Raw genomic sequence first — 21,854 nt, 5'->3', positions numbered from 1 at the left:
TAGTAACACACTACGCCGTCATGGATTAAAATCCAACTGTGAAGCATGGAGGTGGAAACATCATTCTTTGGGGATGCTTTTCTGCAAAGGGGACAGGACGACTGCACCGTATTGAGGGGAGGATGGATGGGGCCATGTATCGCAAGATACCCTCCTTCCCTCAGTAAGAGCATTGAAGATGGGTCGTGGCTGGGTCTTCCATCATGACAACGACCCGAAACACACAGCCAGGGCAACTAGGGAGTGGCTCCGTAAGAAGCATCTCAAGGTCCTGGAGTGGCCTAGCCAGTCTCCAGACCTGAACCCAATAGAACATCTTTGGAGGGAGCTGAAAGTCCGTATTGCCCAGCGACAGCCCCGAAACCTGAAGGTCTGTATGGAGGAGTGGGCCAAAATCCCTGCTGCAGTGTGGGCAAACCTGGTCAAGACCTACAGGAAACGTATGATCTCTGTAATTGCAAACAAAGGTTTCAGTACCAAATATTAAGTTCTGCTTTTCTGACGTATCAAATACTTATGTCATGCAATAAAATGCAAATTAATTACTTAAAAATCATACAATGTGATTTTCAGGATTTTCTTTTTAGATTCCACCTCTCACAGTTGAAGTGGTACCTATGATAAAAATTACAGACCTCTACATGCTTTGTAAGTAGGAAAACCTGCAAAATCGGCAGTGTATCAAATACTTGTTCTCCCCACTGTATCAGTGAATATATTATATGTACATGGTATTTCCTTTTCTTCACTGATTTGACAGGAAATAGGATTGACCCAGAGACCGCTCCCTCACTGAGAAGCAAAGTGTGTATCTGTGTGTCTGATTGCAGAGTGCATGCATTTGTGCTTGTCTCAAGGGGCTCCATTTTAGAATAACATTTTTATTTCAATACTACATTTGGCCAGGCCTGTCGTCCCCATTGACACCTATTGATTCTCAATCTATTCCCGTCAAGGACTCTTATTTCCACAGCTCTGACAAACGCTTCACGCTCTCTGGCCTCTGCACTCTGTTTGTCAATACCGTTGAATATTATCACCATTGTAACCGTAACGGATGGGGCTGCAGAAAACAAAAGTCTGTCGGAATTATCGACACAATCTCTATTTGATCAAGATTGAGTTTTCTCGCCACAGGATCAAAGCCCTTTCCTCTTTGTGAATCGTTAGAGAGAGAGCCATACAGGTAAGTGTGCATTAGTCTAAATGAAAACGGCTTTAAACTCTCCGCTTAATTTGGATGAATCTGCCGTCGCTAGCAGTTGGTCCACGTTCAAGGCCAGCATGGGTTCCCATGTGTTGACATCGTCGTAATAACGTGATGGCGCCAACATCATCAGAGTTTAAACCAAGATGAAAGATGCCACGCGCAACGCAAAGTGAATTGCCAAATGTCACGAGCGTGTTCGATATTTTCCGGTGTAGTCGTACATCACATTACTCTATCCCTCTGTCATTTCTATCCCCCCCTCTGCTGATCTCTCTCTTCTGTTCTCGGCAGGGGGTGGTGGTGGTTGCAGGGGGGTTATTAACTAATAGCAGAGCTTCTTTGAGGAAGGGGGTTATTCGACGGGGGCGCATTGAGCCCCTCTCAGAGACTGGCCTCTCTAATCTGGAACGCCTCAGCTAGACTCCCTCCATGAGGAGATTAGGCCACCTATGGACTCACACTTACAGGCATGTCGACCACAGTCCTAAAAGAGGTCCAGTCAACCCTCATCTTGTGTGGTTAAACCATATTTATACTGATAGCCACTTCCTGTTCCTGATAGTACCGGTAGGCCTGTTTATTAAACTTCCTCCCCTTTCTAATACTCTTCCAATAGTAACTTCATGTTCTTGATAGTACCAGTTGGCCTGTTTATTAAACTTCCTCCCCTTTCTAATACTCTTCCAATAGTAACTTCCTGTTCCTGATAGTACCAGTAGGCCTGTTTATTAAACGTCCTCCCCTTTCTAATACTCTTCCAATAGTAACTTCATGTTCTTGATAGTACCGGTAGGCCTGTTTATTAAACTTCCTCCCCTTTCTAATACTCTTCCAATAGTAACTTCCTGTTCCTGATAGTACCAGTAGGCCTGTTTATTAAACTTCCTCCCCTTTCTAATACTCTTCCAATAGTAACTTCATGTTCTTGATAGTACCAGTTGGCCTGTTTATTAAACTTCCTCCCCTTTCTAATACTCTTCCAATAGTAACTTCCTGTTCCTGATAGTACCAGTAGGCCTGTTTATTAAACGTCCTCCCCTTTCTAATACTCTTCCAATAGTAACTTCATGTTCTTGATAGTACCGGTAGGCCTGTTTATTAAACGTCCTCCCCTTTCTAATACTCTTCCAATAGTAACTTCCTGTTCCTGATAGTACCAGTTGGCCTGTTTATTAAACTTCCTCCCCTTTCTAATACTCTTCCAATAGTAACTTCATGTTCTTGATAGTACCGGTAGGCCTGTTTATTAAACGTCCTCCCCTTTCTAATACTCTTCCAATAGTAACTTCCTGTTCCTGATAGTACCAGTAGGCCTGTTTATTAAACTTCCTCCCCTTTCTAATACTCTTCCAATAGTAACTTCATGTTCTTGATAGTACCGGTAGGCCTGTTTATTAAACTTCCTCCCCTTTCTAATACTCTTCCAATAGTAACTTCCTGTTCCTGATAGTACCAGTTGGCCTGTTTATTAAACTTCCTCCCCTTTCTAATACTCTTCCAATAGTAACTGCCTGTTCCTGATAGTACCAGTTGGCCTGTTTATTAAACTTCCTCCCCTTTCTAATACTCTTCCAATAGTAACTGCCTGTTCCTGATAGTACCAGTTGGCCTGTTTATTAAACTTCCTCCCCTTTCTAATACTCTTCCAATAGTAACTGCCTGTTCCTGATAGTACCAGTTGGCCTGTTTATTAAACTTCCTCCCCTTTCTAATACTCTTCCAATAGTAACTTCCTGTTCTTGATAGTACCAGTTGGCCTGTTTATTAAACTTCCTCCCCTTTCTAATACTCTTCCAATAGTAACTTCCTGTTCTTGATAGTACCAGTTGGCCTGTTTATTAAACTTCCTCCCCTTTCTAATACTCTTCCAATAGTAACTTCCTGTTCCTGATAGTACCAGTTGGCCTGTTTATTAAACTTCCTCCCCTTTCTAATACTCTTCCAATAGTAACTTCCTGTTCCTGATAGTACCAGTTGGCCTGTTTATTAAACTTCCTCCCCTTTCTAATACTCTTCCAATAGTAACTTCCTGTTCCTGATAGTACCGGTAGGCCTGTTTATTAAACTTCCTCCCCTTTCTAATACTCTTCCAATAGTAACTTCCTGTTCCTGATAGTACCAGTTGGCCTGTTTATTAAACTTCCTCCCCTTTCTAATACTCTTCCAATAGTAACTTCCTGTTCCTGATAGTACCGGTAGGCCTGTTTATTAAACTTCCTCCCCTTTCTAATACTCTTCCAATAGTAACTTCCTGTTCCTGATAGTACCAGTAGGCCTGTTTATTAAACGTCCTCCCCTTTCTAATACTCTTCCAATAGTAACTTCCTGTTCCTGATAGTACGAGTTGGCCTGTTTATTAAACTTCCTCCCCTTTCTAATACTCTTCCAATAGTAACTTCCTGTTCCTGATAGTACCGGTAGGCCTGTTTATTAAACTTCCTCCCCTTTCTAATACTCTTCCAATAGTAACTTCCGGTTCCTGATAGTACCAGTTGGCCTGTTTATTAAACTTCCTCCCCTTTCTAATACTCTTCCAATAGTAACTTCCTGTTCCTGATAGTACCAGTAGGCCTGTTTATTAAACTTCCTCCCCTTTCTAATACTCTTCCAATAGTAACTTCCTGTTCCTGATAGTACCAGTTGGCCTGTTTATTATTTCCACAGGATGTGTTTTTCGTCACCCTTACCGTCATTCTCTTCCCTTTCTACAGTTGGCACTGGGCACTTTCCCCTATCCACAGGTGAGTCAGTTCTTCCTTACATTCCATGCACATTGCATCCTGTTTAGCCAAGCGGAAGCCACACGGTAAGTTGTCATAGCAACATGTTGTCATAGGGTCTTTCTCACTCCCTTAGTTCTGTTTGTGATGTCACTGGTGATCCGGTAGCGACTCCATGTTGACCCTACTCCTACAATTCTGCTCATCTTAAAATGTAATTGCTGAATCCCATCAGCTGTTTAATTAGGCCCTAAAGAGGGTTTTAGTACCATAATCCTCCTCTGAGCATGCTGAACTTGGTTACCTCTCGTGACCGGCTGCACGGCGGCCATCTTGGAAAGCCATGTGGATGGTGGCTGTAATGTTGGTTATTGAGTCGATTCTTTGAGTGTTGTTTATGATGTGTCACTGGACAAAAAGGTCTTCTCACTTGATCAAGAGTGACCTTTCTGAAAGGTCACCTGGCTTTGTGACATCTACTTTATCCATTGTGTGCTTCAGCTACTCCATTACTTACATTCCATTATTCATTCTTCTGGGAGGAAAATTGAATGACAAGACAACATGGCTACTGAGTAGGAGAGTATGTAGTGCTTTCTATAAATCTCCAAACATTGACATTTACATTTACATCATTTAGCAGACGCTCTTATCCAGAGCGACTTACAAATTGGTGCATTCAACTTATAATAGCAAGTGGGACAACCACTTTTTTTTTTTTTTTTTTTTTTTATGGGGCGGGGGAGGGGGGAAATGTAGGTCTTAAAGAGCATTGTTTTATGAAATAAATGGGTTGGAGTCATGTACCTCAATTATTGTCCCAAATACCAAAAAATAATACATTTGTGTCCTCTCTACATAAAGGGTCCCGTGTTTCTTAGTTGGCAGAGCATGGCGCTTATAACGCCAGGGTTGTGTGTTCGATTCCCACGGGAGACCAGTACAAAAAAAAGTATGAAAATGTATGCACTCACTACTGTAAGTCGCTCTGGATAGGAGTGTCTGCTGAATGACTAAAATGGCAAATGGAAAGAAAGCACCAATCAGCAGTTGAAACAATAACAAAGTGTTCTACCCACACCTGTTTCGGTAAAAAGCTGAGGAATTGGGCTTGGAGAAATGTAACAACTCTCAAATTCATAGACCGAGCTATGGATGCAAGGACAAAATGATAGTTTTAACGATGTTGTGATGTTTTAAAGTGTTTGTTTACAAACAGAGTAAAACAAGCTTATATGTTGGGTTCTGATGGGGTACGACAGTTGAACTAAGCTCATGAGGCATTTATAAGTTATGTTCTTCAAGAATCAATTAGTACATATCATTTAAAGTCCAAAAATGTATGAAGCAACTGCATATTGCCCTTTTTAAAGGGACATTCCATGTTCTGCAATACGCTTTTAGGCTTCAGTTTCTCAAGGTTCCAATCAATCATCAGCTGCTAAGGCAAGAAGTTTAGACTTTTTAATCATCAACACAACTTCCTCTTACATTTCTCATGCTCAAGAACAAGATAAAAAAATATATAAACAAATGTCGATGGACTGCCCCTTTAATATGTGACTCGTAAGGCACACAGTTTCCAAGCTGTGAAATATAAACTCCATGGAGGTTGATTTAAAGGAGGCCAGTGGGCTAGAGCAGAGTGCTAACGCTATTAGTCCAAGCTCTGCATTGGTGACCGCTTTGTTTCCCAACGCTAATTAACCCAACAGGCATGCTGCGAACCAATCTAATGAACATTACTCACGGCTACCATGACCGTCGGCCTGTGGAGGGCCTGCAACACACACATAAGACTGGGGGGACCATAACACTGACTGACAAAACTGGCATACGATACCAAGGGTATCATGGTTGTGAATGTATACAGTAGCTGTAAGAGACAGTAGCTGCGTGTCCAGAAGAGGAATTGTCTACGGTCTGTGGAGTTGTTTACGATGTTTAGTACGCAGAGGAAGACGTGTGAGTTAAGGTAGTTGTGATAGTTATCCCTAGATGTGTTTCTGTAGGGAGTCATTAAGACGATGTAAGTCCTCTACACAGTGATTAAGCTACGTAGTGAATCCCTTTTGTTAATACTAGTCCTGGAGACATGGGAAATACTCAACTTGTTTTGAGGCGACCAGTCAGACGTGTGTTTGTGCCCCCTGTGTTCATCCTGCTGTGATGACGTACATGAGGTCTCCATGGTTATTGTGTGTGTGTCTGTGTGTGTGTGGCCTCGGGCATGTCTCATTTGGGAGTGCTGCCACTCTTCTCTCCAGCAGCATCTATTAACATGGCCATTATCATGTTAATCGCCAATGTATGATTACATACACTAATGAATGCCTCACAGAGTCTCTCACACACACACACACACACGGTTTTTGAATAAGAAGCGGAGTCTGTTCTTCTCTGGTATTTACATATCCACCATTTTGTATGGAAGGGAGCGTCATTCTCAGCATCTTCATGTGCCCCTTCCTTTTAATAGACTTGAGACCTTTTATGTCTACAATATATTGAATCAAATCTACAGCAGTCTGTCTTCCAGTATACTTCCACCAGAATCTGATTAATAAATTAGCCTAAATAACCAGAGGTAGGGAAAAGACTAGAAACTTGTTTCTTGTTCTTTGTAAATGGAGCCATAGGCGTTGAATGTTTTCACACCCCATTAATTTATTACTTCTTCCTCTCTCTCTGTTTCCCCCGCTCTCCCTTTCCCCCGCTCTCCCTTTCCCATGCTTTCTCTCTCTCTCTCTCTCTCTCTCTCTCTCTCTCTCTCTCTCTCTCTCTCTCTCTCTCTCTCTCTCTCTCTCTCTCTCTCTCTCTCTCTCTCTCTCTCTCTCTCTCTCTCTCTCTCTCTCTCTCTCTCTCTCTCTCTCTCTCTCTCTCTCTCTCTCTCTCTCTCTCTCTCTCTCTCTCTCTCTCTCTCTCTCTCTCTCTCTCTCTCTCTCTCTCTCTCTCTTCCCTTCCATCTTCTCTTCTATCTTCCCTACATATGGAATTTAAAGCTACCCCGAGAGAGAGAGATGGAGGGAGAGAGAGTGTGCGTGCCAGGGAGACCTCCCGCTGCCAGTGCTCTCCTCATCTCTCTGTTAATTTTCCCTGCTCCATATGGCGTTACAGACAGTTCACCTGCAGGCTGTAGCAGAGCCCTGGTAGAACGGGTAGAGTGGCGGCAGAGCGCCGCTCGGCTTCAGCTCGCCAGGCGCAGCCGGCAGACGTCCTCGGGCCCAGGCTGTCAGCTGTCTACGCAGACGCCCCCTGTGCTTTCACCCTCCACGGTCTCCCCGACTGTGGCGGCAACACAAATAGAGAGAATGGAATCCATTGGAAACACCTGAGATTTGCACAGGCTAGGTGGTTTTGGGAGAATGGGGTCAGTTTTTGGGGCGGGTTGGGATGTGGGTGGATTTGAAGGGCAGAGGGGTGCTTTATGTTTTTGGAAAGAGCTGTTGTAACACTGTAAGGGGTCTCTGTACTCACCCTTTCCATTTTGAGGTGTGTGTGTGTGTGTGTGTGTGTGTGTGTGTGTGTGTGTGTGTGTGTGTGTGTGTGTGTGTGTGTGTGTGTGTGTGTGTGTGTGGACTATATGAGTTGCCAAGAGTATGCGTTAACAGTGGGGGTGGAGGTGGCGATAACCGAAACACGCCATGGCGTTTTCATCCTGTGTTTGTCATTGATTAGAGACGGCCTCTTTAATTCCTCCTCACCCCATGTTGTGATCCATTTGCATTCGTTGCAAGGAGTTAATGGTGTTTTCTCACGGCTTGCTCTGAAAGTCTTTGAAGACAGCAGACTGGATGTGATGTGTATACAGCCGCCAGCGTAGCGCCACCCTGATTGATTTGAGCCCTTTTTGGTTTTCCTTTTATTCATCTCCATTTTAAATTGTTCTGCAGAAGAAGAAGAAGAAGAATAACAGGAAGTAGTTCAAATATGTTTGATGGTGTATGTTGTTATGAAGTGATCACATAAAAATGTCAAACAAACTGTAGAGGGATTTAACAGATCAGTGATTGCACTCCAAGTGTTGAGTAATGTAGACTCTTTTCACACTATACCCATATTGCGTTGTGACATGGGGACTTTCATATGATGAAGTATCACATTTTCCAAAACTTTTGAATGCTTTATGCAGAGCCAGCCTTCACCCCTGTCTGAGAACGTTTTGTACTCGTGGTGTTCTGGCTATTGCTCCCCTCAACCCTGGAACATCTGCCTTCAGATCAACACAGCTGGTAAGATTTATAGAAGTAGGAGACCAATGGAAGTAATGAGTGTCTCCCTGTCTGTAGACTGTGCTGCATCTCTGAATGTGAGAACAGCTTCTACATGATGACTGAGTAGGAATACCATTGCTTGTAACCAAGCGTATGTCTATTTTGTTGTGATTGATGGCTGTGATGAAACGACAGAGTTTCAAGATGGTTTCATCAGAAGGTTGACCTCGAGTATCTATCCGTTGCCTCGGAAATGTTGTTCCCTCATAAGTATTGGAGTCCATTTTGAAACCAAGACTTTTACCTCTGCTCTTATCTGGGGTTATTGTTCATGATTAGAGTTGTATAGCCTGAATGTGACACACAGAGCACTGTTGTTTTCCTCTGCAGGATTCAATATTCTCCAGTTTGTTGTCCACAGTAGTCATTTTCAAACCAAATCTGTATCAGAAACAACAAGGGGCTCATTGAAAGGTTATTGTCTTGTTAGACCGTAATCATCATCATGAAGCGCTGATTACCCCCAGGACAAATATATACTACATTGTTATGTGTAAATTAGATAATCAAGTTATGTCGTTCAATGACTATGTTAAATAGAAAGATGGGACAGAGTTGCTCCGCCTCACGTTGTTGACGCCAGATGAATTACCTCGTACGAAAATAAGTCTTGATGAAATAAAGCTCAAAGAAGTTTGGCTTCCACGATCCTGAGCAGCTTGCAATTTTGTTTAGTAATTATTTCTGAATTAATTATTGTTGCCCGTAATGTGTCTGAATCAGGGAAAATGGAGGTAGAGGCCATGAAGGGGCCTCTTGATATTTACCAGGAGTGGAAAGCTGTCATTTAATTGAGAGAATGAATCAATAAGAGTTCGAAGGCATTATCAAAAGAGCCTACGAAATAAGCAATTAATTTACTAAACATAATGGGGCATCTAGCTCAAACAGAAGACCTTGTGTCTCTCTTATTAGCTATCCATTAAAAACATTCTCACTGTCTGACTATTAGAAACTCTGTTTCTGTGTTGCATATTGAGCTTTTCAGCCATGAAAGAAACTTCAAAGCCTGTTTTGTTATGTCTGAAGTAAAATAATTACAACTCTTGATGAACAAAGCTGGCATTTCAGGTCATTGGACTTTGATGTACTTTTGTGTTGGAACCTGTTAGTTTTCTGTGGAGTGGTGAGGCATGATGGCAAAATAGTATTTTATAAACTGGGCGGTTCCAGCCCTGAATGCTGATTGTCTGAAAGCCATGGTATATCAGACCGTATACCACGGGTATGAAAAAACATATATTTTTACTGCTCTAATTACATTGTTAACCAGTTTATAATAGCAATAAGTAAGTAAGCATTTCACTGTAATGTCTGCACCTGTTGTATTCGGCGCATGTGACCAATAAAATTTGATTTGATTTGGAATAAGGCACCTCGGGGGTTTGTGGTATATGGCGTTGCGTCGTGCCTAAGAACAGCCCTTAGCCGTGGTATATTGGCCATATACCACACCCCCTCAGGCCTTATTGCTTAAATATACTGAGCCCTTGTCATTTTGTAGTGCAAAATCCTTCTCATCAGAGATGACTGGGTAATTGTTCGTTTTAGTGTTCGACCATAGCCTCTTATTTTTAATTTTTTTGGAAAAACATTTACTTTTTTCCCCCTGTTTGAATGGAAATGTTTGCTAAGCCTGCAGATTCCTATTTGAAATGTACATTATGCACAATTCATTCTACAACCCTGCATCTTTAGACAACCTGGAGGGTATAGCAGGGAAGATGTACTATGAAATGAACATTGCTGAATCTCTCCCCCCTCCCCAAATGAGAGCGAGACTATTAACATTTGGCAGTTTTTATTATGTGAATGGTATTAACACATGCCCACCAGGGAAACCATCATGTTCTCCCAGTGATCATAATGTGTCCAAGTGTGTGCTTTTGATTATGACATGCTAATTACATATTGCCTCTCTCTCTCTTCTCTTCGTCTGGCTTTACAGATTCAGAAAAACCAAGGATCTTTAATGGTGAGATTTTATGGGTTTTTCGGGGGGGTGAAAAAACAAAAAGTAAGGGAGGGGGTGATACCCCCCTCCACCCCCGGCAGTGTTTCACTCTCGAGTAGATCCCTCATTTCAAACGTCCCACAAATTGCGTTTTTTCAATGAAATGATACAGCGGGCCTTAACTGCCAGTATTAGATTAGTTGCTATCATAGAGTAATAGAAACATCCGAGAGGCGATGGCTCTGCCGGAGCTTGGTGCATTTGATTAATCTAAATACCTTTTTATTACATTAGTGATTTTCTCTGCCACCGTACTGTCGTAACGTCGTGTGTAGGCTAACACTTCTCTCCTCTCTCCGTCTCCCCATTCAAGCCTCTCCAGTTACTGCAATGCATCGTTGATGAGGTGAGTCGGCGTCTTATGTGCTTTCTCTCCTAAAGTCATTCCTAATGGGGTGGAAAGCTTATATTTTGTTTCCTAATGAAGCACAGTGCTCAGACGGCTTCGCTCGCACTCGCTCACCCCCCTCCGCCCCCCCACACACACAACTGCCTTGAGCCATTCCACACACACATACAGTACACGCTCAGGCTGCAACCAGCCTCTATAGACACACAAACACACACACACACACACACACAGGCAGATCACAAATGCACGTATACACACACACAGACAGACGTGCACGTACTACTGCCTTGAACCATTCTATACACATACACACACACAAATTGATAGACCTACACACACACACTGCTGCCTCAAGTTGTTCTGCTCCAAGGTTAGAATAGTTTTATGTCTTTATATTCGTTTTTTTTATTTCTTAGTTTTCCGATTTTTAGTTTCAGTTAGTTTTCAGACCTGAATTGCTGGTTTTTAATTTAGTTTTAGAGTTGTTTAAAATGATTTCTATTTGGTTTCTCACACACAGACCAGGGATAGAAGAGAATGGGAGGAAGCTTACTACACTGTATCAGCCCAAACAGATATTACTTCTTCACCCAGCTCTCTTTTACAAGCTTTTTATATTACTTCATTTTCTCTTGTAGTCTAAGGTAGCAGGTTTTGCAGAATATATTATTGACATTTGCAATGAGCATCCCAGCAGGGTGTTGACACTCTAATTTCAGTCAATATTTTGATCTTAAATGATATTTTCTTTTTTTTTTATATGTCCATTTTTGGTTTCATTTCCTCCCCTTTAACTGCCCCTAATTGACTCATTGTATAACTTACAATGACTCTGTTGGAGAAGATCAGTAGGAGCAAAGTGAGGTGTTGAATCACGACAAATAGTATTCCCTGACAAATAATAGGTTTGGCAGGGAATACTGCCAAAACACACACGTTCCAAAACAGACTTGATTGATTGGAGACAGTGTGTCAATTACAGAACATTTCCTCTGATTTTCTACCTGCAGCAACACTAGTGGATACTGCTGGAAGTACCGGTAAAAGCACAGGGCCTCCAGAACTGGACCAAAAGGCAGGACCCTGCACATACCTAACTAGCTAACCCACCATGTTAAGTCTATGGGAATGCTAACAGGCTAACTTCAGCTTCGTAGTGCTTATACTATGTGGAAACACGTTTATTTGTATTTTATTTTTATTTCACCTTTATTTATACAGGGAATCCCATTTCAGCCCGGTATCTTTTTTCAATGGTGCCCTGTTTAATTGGTTTCTATATTTAATAGTTTGACAATTGTAATTCATATTTAACGACATCTCCTCCCTGGGTTTGCGTATGTGTCAATGTGCCGAATGTTGATCGCAACAAATATGTCCGCGCCCTTGTTGCCAGGCTACATAAGGTGAATATAGAGACACACTCGAGTGCTCACACACACTCACTCAAGTGCTTTAATACGCACACACACACACACACACACCGGGCAGGGGTAATGTAGCATGACCAGTCTACAGAGCATAGAGGGTGTCAGGCCATCCAATATGTAGCATTAACCTTGACCTCTGACTCTTAGCAGCACATGTTCCCAGAACCTTGACACGCTTCCCTGTCCTACACACACACACCACACACACACACACACACACACACACGCACGCACATCAGGGTCAAGGGCAGTGTACCCCTCAGTGTACATGTAGTGCTGTGTATCAATCCTTTCTAGAATTATATATTTCAACAATGAGGATATTATGTAAAATATCCTACGAAATAGGTTACGACGTCAAACTGCAGTCAGGTTAAGACCCTGGTGAGGACGACGAGCACGCAGATGAGCTTCCCTCTGACAGTTTGTGCAGAAATTCTTCGGTTGTGCAAACCCACAGTTTCATCAGCTGTCCGGGTGGCTGGTCTCAGACGATCCCGCAGGTGAAGAAGCCGGATGTGGAGGTCCTGGGCTGGCGTGGTTACACAAGGTCTACGGTTGTGAGGCCTGTTGGACTTACTGCCAAATGATCTAAAACGACGTTGAAGGTGGCTTATGGTAGAAAAATGTACATTCAATTCTCTGGCAACACCTCTGTTGGGCATTCCTGCAGTCAGCATGCTAATTGCACGCTCCCTCAATACTTGAGACATCTGTGGCATTGTGTTATGTGACAAAACTGCACATTTTAGAGTGATCTTTGATTGTCCCCAGAACAAGGTGCACCTGTGTAATGATCAAGCTGTTTAATCAGCTTCTTGATATGCCACACCTGTCAGGTGGATGGATTATCTTGGCAAAGGAGAAATGCTCGCTAACAAGAATGTAAACAAATTAGTGCACAAAATTTTGAGAAATAAGCTTTTTGTGTGTATGGAAAATTTCTGCAATCTTTTATTTCATGAAACATGGGACCAACACTTTACATGTTGCGTTTATATTTTTGTTCAGTGTAGTTTTTCTTCAGTGTGTGTGCATGTGCACGCAGCACTCCATTTCTTACCCTAGAACAAGGTTTCTCTGTCTCCACTCTCCTTTCCTCTTCAGCTCCTCGCTGACATGCGCTAATAACAAAATGCCAGGAGAGACCCAACCCTACACACCCCAACCACACATTAAGCATACTACGCTTGTCCTTTACAGCGTATAGATTGGGTGTAATTAATAATTAAACGCTTGCAGTTGTAATGGGTTGACCCGGCTGAACTGTTCATTAGTCACCAAGGCAAAGGCATCACTCAAACTATTTTCTCCCTCGCCCTTCGCTGCTCTCCCCTGGCAGTGAGAGAGAGGTAGCGGGAGCTAGCGGCTAGCACCACCCTCCATTCTAGCAGACCAAGGGCTTGGAGAGGAGAGGAGAGGAGAGGAGAGGCCCGGCTGGGAACTCTTGAGCTAGCGGCTAGCACCACCTCCATTCTAGCAGACCAAGGGCTTGGAGAGGCCCGGCTGGGAATGGGTTGAGAATGGGAGAGGGTGGGACGGTTGGAGACCCGTGTAGGAGGTAGTGGAGCCAGGAGTAATCAATTGCCACTGTCGCTCCTGCTGGGTTAGGATTGGTTAAAAATGGGATGGTATGGGCTGAACAGGACAGTGCCGGCTGGGATGGTATTGGCTGGGTTGGACTGGGCCAGGCTGGGATGGGCTGTAGTCGTTATGGCTGTAGCCAGGCCTACAGTAGTAGTTATGGCTGTAGCTAGGCCTACAGTAGTAGTTATGGCTGTAGCTAGGCCTACAGTAGTAGTTATGGCTGTTACTAGGCCTACAGTAGTAGTTATGGCTGTTACTAGGCCTACAGTAGTAGTTATGGCTGTAGCCAGGCCTACAGTAGTAGTTATGGCTGTAGCTAGGCCTACAGTAGTAGTTATGGCTGTAGCTAGGCCTACAGTAGTAGTTATGGCTGTTACTAGGCCTACAGTAGTAGTTATAATAATAATAATAATAATAATAATATGCCATTTAGCAGACGCTTTTATCCAAAGCGACTTACAGTCATGCGTGCATACATTTTTTGTGTATGGGTGGTCCCGGGGATCGAACCCACTACCTTGGCGTTACAAGCGCCATGCTCTACCAGCTGAGCTACAGAGGACCAGTTATGGCTGTTACTAGGCCTACAGTAGTAGTTATGGCTGTAGCTAGGCCTACAGTAGTAGTTATGGCTGTAGCCAGGCCTACAGTAGTAGTTATGGCTGTAGCTAGGCCTACAGTAGTAGTTATGGCTGTAGCTAGGCCTACAGTAGTAGTTATGGCTGTTGCCAGGCCTACAGTAGTAGTTATGGCTGTAGCCAGGCCTACAGTAGTAGTTATGGCTGTTACTAGGCCTACAGTAGTAGTTATGGCTGTAGCTAGGCCTACAGTAGTAGTTATGGCTGTAGCTAGGCCTACAGTAGTAGTTATGGCTGTAGTCAGGGATACAGTAGTAGTTATGGCTGTAGTCAGGCCTACAGTAGTAGTTATGGCTGTTAATAGGCCTACAGTAGTAGTTATGGCTGTTAATAGGCCTACAGTAGTAGTTATGGCTGTAGCCAGGCCTACAGTAGTAGTTATGGCTGTAGCCAGGCCTACAGTAGTAGTTATGGCTGTAGCCAGGCCTACAGTAGTAGTTATGGCTGTTACTAGGCCTACAGTAGTAGTTATGGCTGTTGCTAGGCCTACAGTAGTAGTTATGGCTGTTGCTAGGCCTACAGTAGTAGTTATGGCTGTAGCCAGGCCTACAGTAGTAGTTATGGCTGTAGCTAGGCCTACAGTAGTAGTTATGGCTGTTGCTAGGCCTACAGTAGTAGTTATGGCTGTTACTAGGCCTACAGTAGTAGTTATGGCTGTTGCTAGGCCTACAGTAGTAGTTATGGCTGTAGCCAGGCCTACAGTAGTAGTTATGGCTGTAGCCAGGCCTACAGTAGTAGTTATGGCTGTAGCTAGGCCTACAGTAGTAGTTATGGCTGTAACTAGGCCTACAGTAGTAGTTATGGCTGTAGCTAGGCCTACAGTAGTAGTTATGGCTGTAGCCAGGCCTACAGTAGTAGTTATGGCTGTAGTCAGGGATACAGTAGTAGTTATGGCTGTTACAAGGCCTACAGTAGTAGTTATGGCTGTTGCTAGGTCTACAGTAGTAGTTATGGCTGTAGCCAGGCCTACAGTAGTAGTTATGGCTGTAGCCAGGCCTACAGTAGTAGTTATGGCTGTAGTCAGGCTTACAGTAGTAGTTATGGCTGTTACTAGGCCTACAGTAGTAGTTATGGCTGTTACTAGGCCTACAGTAGTAGTTATGGCTGTTACTAGGCCTACAGTAGTAGTTATGGCTGTTAATAGGCCTACAGTAGTAGTTATGGCTGTAGCCAGGCCTACAGTAGTAGTTATGGCTGTTGCCAGGCCTACAGTAGTAGTTATGGCTGTAGCCAGGCCTACAGTAGTAGTTATGGCTGTTACTAGGCCTACAGTAGTAGTTATGGCTGTTGCTAGGCCTACAGTAGTAGTTATGGCTGTTGCTAGGCCTACAGTAGTAGTTATGGCTGTAGCCAGGCCTACAGTAGTAGTTATGGCTGTAGCCAGGCCTACAGTAGTAGTTATGGCTGTTGCTAGGACTACAGTAGTAGTTATGGCTGTTACTAGGCCTACAGTAGTAGTTATGGCTGTTGCTAGGTCTACAGTAGTAGTTATGGCTGTTACTAGGCCTACAGTAGTAGTTATGGCTGTAGCTAGGCCTACAGTAGAAGTTATGGCTGTTGCTAGGCCTACAGTAGTAGTTATGGCTGTTGCTAGGCCTACAGTAGTAGTTATGGCTGTAGCTAGGCCTACAGTAGTAGTTATGGCTGTAGCTAGGCCTACAGTAGTAGTTATGGCTGTAGCTAGGCCTACAGTAGAAGTTATGGCTGTTGCTAGGCCTACAGTAGTAGTTATGGCTGTTGCTAGGCCTACAGTAGTAGTTATGGCTGTAGCCAGGCCTACAGTAGTAGTTATGGCTGTAGCCAGGCCTACAGTAGTAGTTATGGCTGTAGCTAGGCCTACAGTAGTAGTTATGGCTGTAGCTAGGCCTACAGTAGTAGTTATGGCTGTAGCTAGGCCTACAGTAGTAGTTATGGCTGTAGACAGGCCTACAGTAGTAGTTATGGCTGTAGCCAGGCCTACAGTAGTAGTTATGGCTGTAGCTAGGCCTACAGTAGTAGTTATGGCTGTTGCTAGGCCTACAGTAGTAGTTATGGCTGTTGCTAGGCCTACAGTAGTAGTTATGGCTGTAGCTAGGCCTACAGTAGTAGGTATGGCTGTAGCTAGGCCTACAGTAGTAGTTATGGCTGTAGCTAGGCCTACAGTAGAAGTTATGGCTGTTGCTAGGCCTACAGTAGTAGTTATGGCTGTTGCTAGGCCTACAGTAGTAGTTATGGCTGTAGCCAGGCCTACAGTAGTAGTTATGGCTGTAGCCAGGCCTACAGTAGTAGTTATGGCTGTAGCCAGGCCTACAGTAGTAGTTATGGCTGTAGCTAGGCCTACAGTAGTAGTTATGGCTGTAGCCAGGCCTACAGTAGTAGTTATGGCTGTTGCTAGGACTACAGTAGTAGTTATGGCTGTTACTAGGCCTACAGTAGTAGTTATGGCTGTTGCTAGGTCTACAGTAGTAGTTATGGCTGCAGCTAGGCCTACAGTAGTAGTTATGGCTGTAGCCAGGCCTACAGTAGTAGTTATGGCTGTAGCTAGGCCTACAGTAGTAGTTATGGCTGTAGCTAGGCCTACAGTAGTAGTTATGGCTGTAGCTAGGCCTACAGTAGTAGTTATGGCTGTAGCTAGGCCTACAGTAGTAGTTATGGCTGTTGCTAGGCCTACAGTAGTAGTTATGGCTGTTGCTAGGCCTACAGTAGTAGTTATGGCTGTAGCCAGGCCTACAGTAGTAGTTATGGCTGTAGCCAGGCCTACAGTAGTAGTTATGGCTGTAGCCAGGCCTACAGTAGTAGTTATGGCTGTAGCCAGGCCTACAGTAGTAGTTATGGCTGTTACTAGGCCTACAGTAGTAGTTATGGCTGTTACTAGGCCTACAGTAGTAGTTATGGCTGTAGCTAGGCCTACAGTAGTAGTTATGGCTGTTAGCTAGGCCTACAGTAGTAGTTATGGCTGTAGCCAGGCCTACAGTAGTAGTTATGGCTGTAGCCAGGCCTACAGTAGTAGTTATGGCTGTAGCTAGGCCTACAGTAGTAGTTATGGCTGTTGCTAGGCCTACAGTAGTAGTTATGGCTGTTGCTAGGCCTACAGTAGTAGTTATGGCTGTTGCTAGGCCTACAGTAGTAGTTATGGCTGTAGCCAGGCCTACAGTAGTAGTTATGGCTGTAGCCAGGCCTACAGTAGTAGTTATGGCTGTTGCTAGGCCTACAGTAGTAGTTATGGCTGTTACTAGGCCTACAGTAGTAGTTATGGCTGTAGCTAGGCCTACAGTAGTAGTTATGGCTGTTGCTAGGCCTACAGTAGTAGTTATGGCTGTAGCTAGGCCTACAGTAGAAGTTATGGCTGTTGCTAGGCCTACAGTAGTAGTTATGGCTGTTGCTAGGCCTACAGTAGTAGTTATGGCTGTAGCTAGGCCTACAGTAGTAGGTATGGCTGTAGCTAGGCCTATAGTAGTAGTTATGGCTGTAGCTAGGCCTACAGTAGAAGTTATGGCTGTTGCTAGGCCTACAGTAGTAGTTATGGCTGTAGCTAGGCCTACAGTAGTAGTTATGGCTGTAGCCAGGCCTACAGTAGTAGTTATGGCTGTAGCCAGGCCTACAGTAGTAGTTATGGCTGTAGCTAGGCCTACAGTAGTAGTTATGGCTGTAGCTAGGCCTACAGTAGTAGTTATGGCTGTAGCTAGGCCTACAGTAGTAGTTATGGCTGTAGACAGGCCTACAGTAGTAGTTATGGCTGTAGCCAGGCCTACAGTAGTAGTTATGGCTGTAGCCAGGCCTACAGTAGTAGTTATGGCTGTTGCTAGGCCTACAGTAGTAGTTATGGCTGTTGCTAGGCCTACAGTAGTAGTTATGGCTGTAGCTAGGCCTACAGTAGTAGTTATGGCTGTAGCTAGGCCTACAGTAGTAGTTATGGCTGTAGCTAGGCCTACAGTAGTAGTTATGGCTGTTGCTAGGCCTACAGTAGTAGTTATGGCTGTTGCTAGGCCTACAGTAGTAGTTATGGCTGTAGCCTGGCCTACAGTAGAAGTTATGGCTGTAGCCAGGCCTACAGTAGTAGTTATGGCTGTAGCTAGGCCTACAGTAGTAGTTATGGCTGTAGCTATGCCTACAGTAGTAGTTATGGCTGTAGCTAGGCCTACAGTAGTAGTTATGGCTGTAGACAGGCCTACAGTAGTAGTTATGGCTGTAGCTAGGCCTATAGTAGTAGTTATGGCTGTAGCTAGGCCTACAGTAGAAGTTATGGCTGTTGCTAGGCCTACAGTAGTAGTTATGGCTGTTGCTAGGCCTACAGTAGTAGTTATGGCTGTAGCCAGGCCTACAGTAGTAGTTATGGCTGTAGCCAGGCCTACAGTAGTAGTTATGGCTGTTGCTAGGCCTACAGTAGTAGTTATGGCTGTAGCCAGGCCTACAGTAGTAGTTATGGCTGTAGCCAGGCCTACAGTAGTAGTTATGGCTGTAGCTAGGCCTACAGTAGTAGTTATGGCTGTAGCTAGGCCTACAGTAGTAGTTATGGCTGTTGCTAGGCCTACAGTAGTAGTTATGGCTGTAGCCAGGCCTACAGTAGTAGTTATGGCTGTAGCCAGGCCTACAGTAGTAGTTATGGCTGTAGCTAGGCCTACAGTAGTAGTTATGGCTGTAGCCTGGCCTACAGTAGTAGTTATGGCTGTTACTAGGCCTACAGTAGTAGTTATGGCTGTAGCTAGGCCTACAGTAGTAGTTATGGCTGTTGCTAGGCCTACAGTAGTAGTTATGGCTGTAGCCAGGCCTACAGTAGTAGTTATGGCTGTAGCTAGGCCTACAGTAGTAGTTATGGCTGTAGCTAGGCCTACAGTAGTAGTTATGGCTGTAGCTAGGCCTACAGTAGAAGTTATGGCTGTTGCTAGGCCTACAGTAGTAGTTATGGCTGTTGCTAGGCCTACAGTAGTAGTTATGGCTGTAGCTAGGCCTACAGTAGTAGGTATGGCTGTAGCTAGGCCTATAGTAGTAGTTATGGCTGTAGCTAGGCCTACAGTAGAAGTTATGGCTGTTGCTAGGCCTACAGTAGTAGTTATGGCTGTTGCTAGGCCTACAGTAGTAGTTATGGCTGTAGCCAGGCCTACAGTAGTAGTTATGGCTGTAGCCAGGCCTACAGTAGTAGTTATGGCTGTAGCCTGGCCTACAGTAGTAGTTATGGCTGTAGCCAGGCCTACAGTAGTAGTTATGGCTGTAGCTAGGCCTACAGTAGTAGTTATGGCTGTAGACAGGCCTACAGTAGTAGTTATGGCTGTTACTAGGCCTACAGTAGTAGTTATGGCTGTAGCCAGGCCTACAGTAGTAGTTATGGCTGTTACTAGGCCTACAGTAGTAGTTATGGCTGTAGCTAGGCCTACAGTAGTAGTTATGGCTGTTACATTTACATTTTACATTTTAGTCATTTAGCAGACGCTCTTATCCAGAGCGACTTACAGTTCGTGAATACATATTTTTTTATACTGGCCCCCTGTGGGAATCGAACCCACAACCCTGGCGTTGCAAACGGCATGCTCTATCAACTGAGCTACATCCCTGCCGGCCATTCCCTCCCCTACCCTGGACGACGCTGGGCCAATTGTGCGCCGCCCATGAGTCTCCCGGTCGCGGCCGGCTGCGACAGAGCCTGGATTCGAACTAGGCCTACAGTAGTAGTTATGGCTGTAGTCAGGGATACAGTCGTAGTTATGGCTGTAGCCAGGCCTACAGTAGTAGTTATGGCTGTTACTAGGCCTACAGTAGTAGTTATGGCTGTTACTAGGCCTACAGTAGTAGTTATGGCTGTTGCTAGGCCTACAGTAGAAGTTATGGCTGTTGCTAGGCCTACAGTAGTAGTTATGGCTGTTGCTAGGCCTACAGTAGTAGTTATGGCTGTAGCCAGGCCTACAGTAGTAGTTATGGCTGTAGCCAGGCCTACAGTAGTAGTTATGGCTGTAGCTAGGCCTACAGTAGTAGTTATGGCTGTAGCTAGGCCTACAGTAGTAGTTATGGCTGTAGACAGGCCTACAGTAGTAGTTATGGCTGTTGCCAGGCCTACAGTAGTAGTTATGGCTGTTACTAGGCCTACAGTAGTAGTTATGGCTGTAGCTAGGCCTACAGTAGTAGTTATGGCTGTTACATTTACATTTTACATTTTAGTCATTTAGCAGACGCTCTTATCCAGAGCGACTTACAGTTAGTGATCATATTTTTTTTATACTGGCCCCCTGTGAGAATCGAACCCACAACCTGGCGTTGCAAGCGGCATGCTCTATCAACTGAGCTACATCCCTGCCGGCCATTCCCTCCCCTACCCTGGACGACGCTGGGCCAATTGTGCGCCGCCCATGAGTGTCCCGGTCGCGGCCGGCTGCGACAGAGCCTGGATTCGAACTAGGCCTACAGTAGTAGTTATGGCTGTAACTAGGCCTACAGTAGTAGTTATGGCTGTAGCTAGGCCTACAGTAGTAGTTATGGCTGTAGTCAGGGATACAGTAGTAGTTATGGCTGTTGCTAGGCCTACAGTAGTAGTTATGGCTGTTACTAGGCCTACAGTAGTAGTTATGGCTGTTGCTAGGCCTACAGTAGTAGTTATGGCTGTTGCTAGGCCTACAGTAGTAGTTATGGCTGTTGCTAGGCCTACAGTAGTAGTTATGGCTGTTGCTAGGCCTACAGTAGTAGTTATGGCTGTAGCTAGGCCTACAGTAGTAGTTATGGCTGTTACTAGGCCTACAGTAGTAGTTATGGCTGTTACTAGGCCTACAGTAGTAGTTATGGCTGTTACTAGGCCTACAGTAGTAGTTATGGCTGTTGCCAGGCCTACAGTAGTAGTTATGGCTGTTGCCAGGCCTACAGTAGTAGTTATGGCTGTAGCCAGGCCTACAGTAGTAGTTATGGCTGTAGCTAGGCTTACAGTAGTAGTTATGGCTGTAGCTAGGCCTACAGTAGTAGTTATGGCTGTAGCTAGGCTTACAGTAGTAGTTATGGCTGTTATGGTTGAACTATTTTGTTGTAGCTGGAGGTGTATTCGGGGGAGAGCAGGTGTAGCTGGAGGTGTGTTCGGGGGAGAGCAGGTGTAGCTGGAGGTCTGTTCGGGGAGAGCAGGTATAGCTCTCTCGCTCTCTCTCTCTCTCTCTCTGTGTCTCTCTCTTCAAACATACATAACTCACCTCTGTTTGGGAGGACAGACGAGGACATTTGGCCTCGATTCTCTAAAACTCTAGAACGAGAGAATCTCCCAGTTCCATGAATCCACACATCGCTCCTGCTGTCACACTCTCGTTCATTTATCTCTGTGTCTCTCCTACTTGTTGAGCAGCAAAGCACTAACAAGAACTCTGCTTTAATTTCCCTAGCCCTGTAATTACGGATCTCATTTTGCCTGATAATTGCGCTGGGCCAATGACATGTATATTTACTGCTCGGTGTGTGTGTGTGTGTGTGTGTGTGTGTGTGTTATAGGGGGTTGAGGTGTGTGTGTGTGTGTGTGTGTGTGTTTAACGGTGCTCAGAGAGAAGACACACGGACCGTGGCTTTCATCACCGTGCTCATCTGGGAACGCTATACATCAAAGTCTGCCGCTGTCCTCCTCAGCTGGGGCCATGAATACATGCATGAGTGTGTGTGTTTTGTGTTTTTGTGCGTGTGTGTGTGTGTCTG

The 21,854-nt window shown here is 44.6% G+C and overlaps 1 protein-coding gene across 3 annotated transcripts in view; it reads left to right on the top strand.

Moving 5' to 3' along the window:
- Positions 1–21,854, top strand: part of map2k5 (mitogen-activated protein kinase kinase 5) — a 122,790-nt gene that overhangs the window by 80,530 nt on the left and 20,406 nt on the right. For 2 of the 3 annotated variants that reach the window (XR_006661810.1, XR_006001715.2), the window contains 3 exons: positions 3,922–3,951; positions 6,933–8,162; positions 10,153–10,179. Coding sequence is in view for 1 of the 3 variants with exons in the window: in XM_041882876.2 (XP_041738810.1) it covers positions 3,922–3,951; positions 10,153–10,179; positions 10,532–10,564 (90 nt within the window). In the remaining 2 variants the exon portion in view is untranslated. Of the gene's footprint in view, positions 1–3,921; positions 3,952–6,932; positions 8,163–10,152; positions 10,180–10,531; positions 10,565–21,854 lie in introns of those variants that run through there. The other variant, XM_041882876.2, reaches the window with a different exon arrangement.

The sequence above is a fragment of the Coregonus clupeaformis genome, chromosome 15 (assembly GCF_020615455.1).
Source record: "Coregonus clupeaformis isolate EN_2021a chromosome 15, ASM2061545v1, whole genome shotgun sequence".
Lineage (NCBI taxonomy): Eukaryota > Metazoa > Chordata > Actinopteri > Salmoniformes > Salmonidae > Coregonus > Coregonus clupeaformis.
The sequence above is the reverse complement of the archived record's forward strand: the minus strand, read 5'-3'. Positions and strand labels throughout refer to the sequence as shown.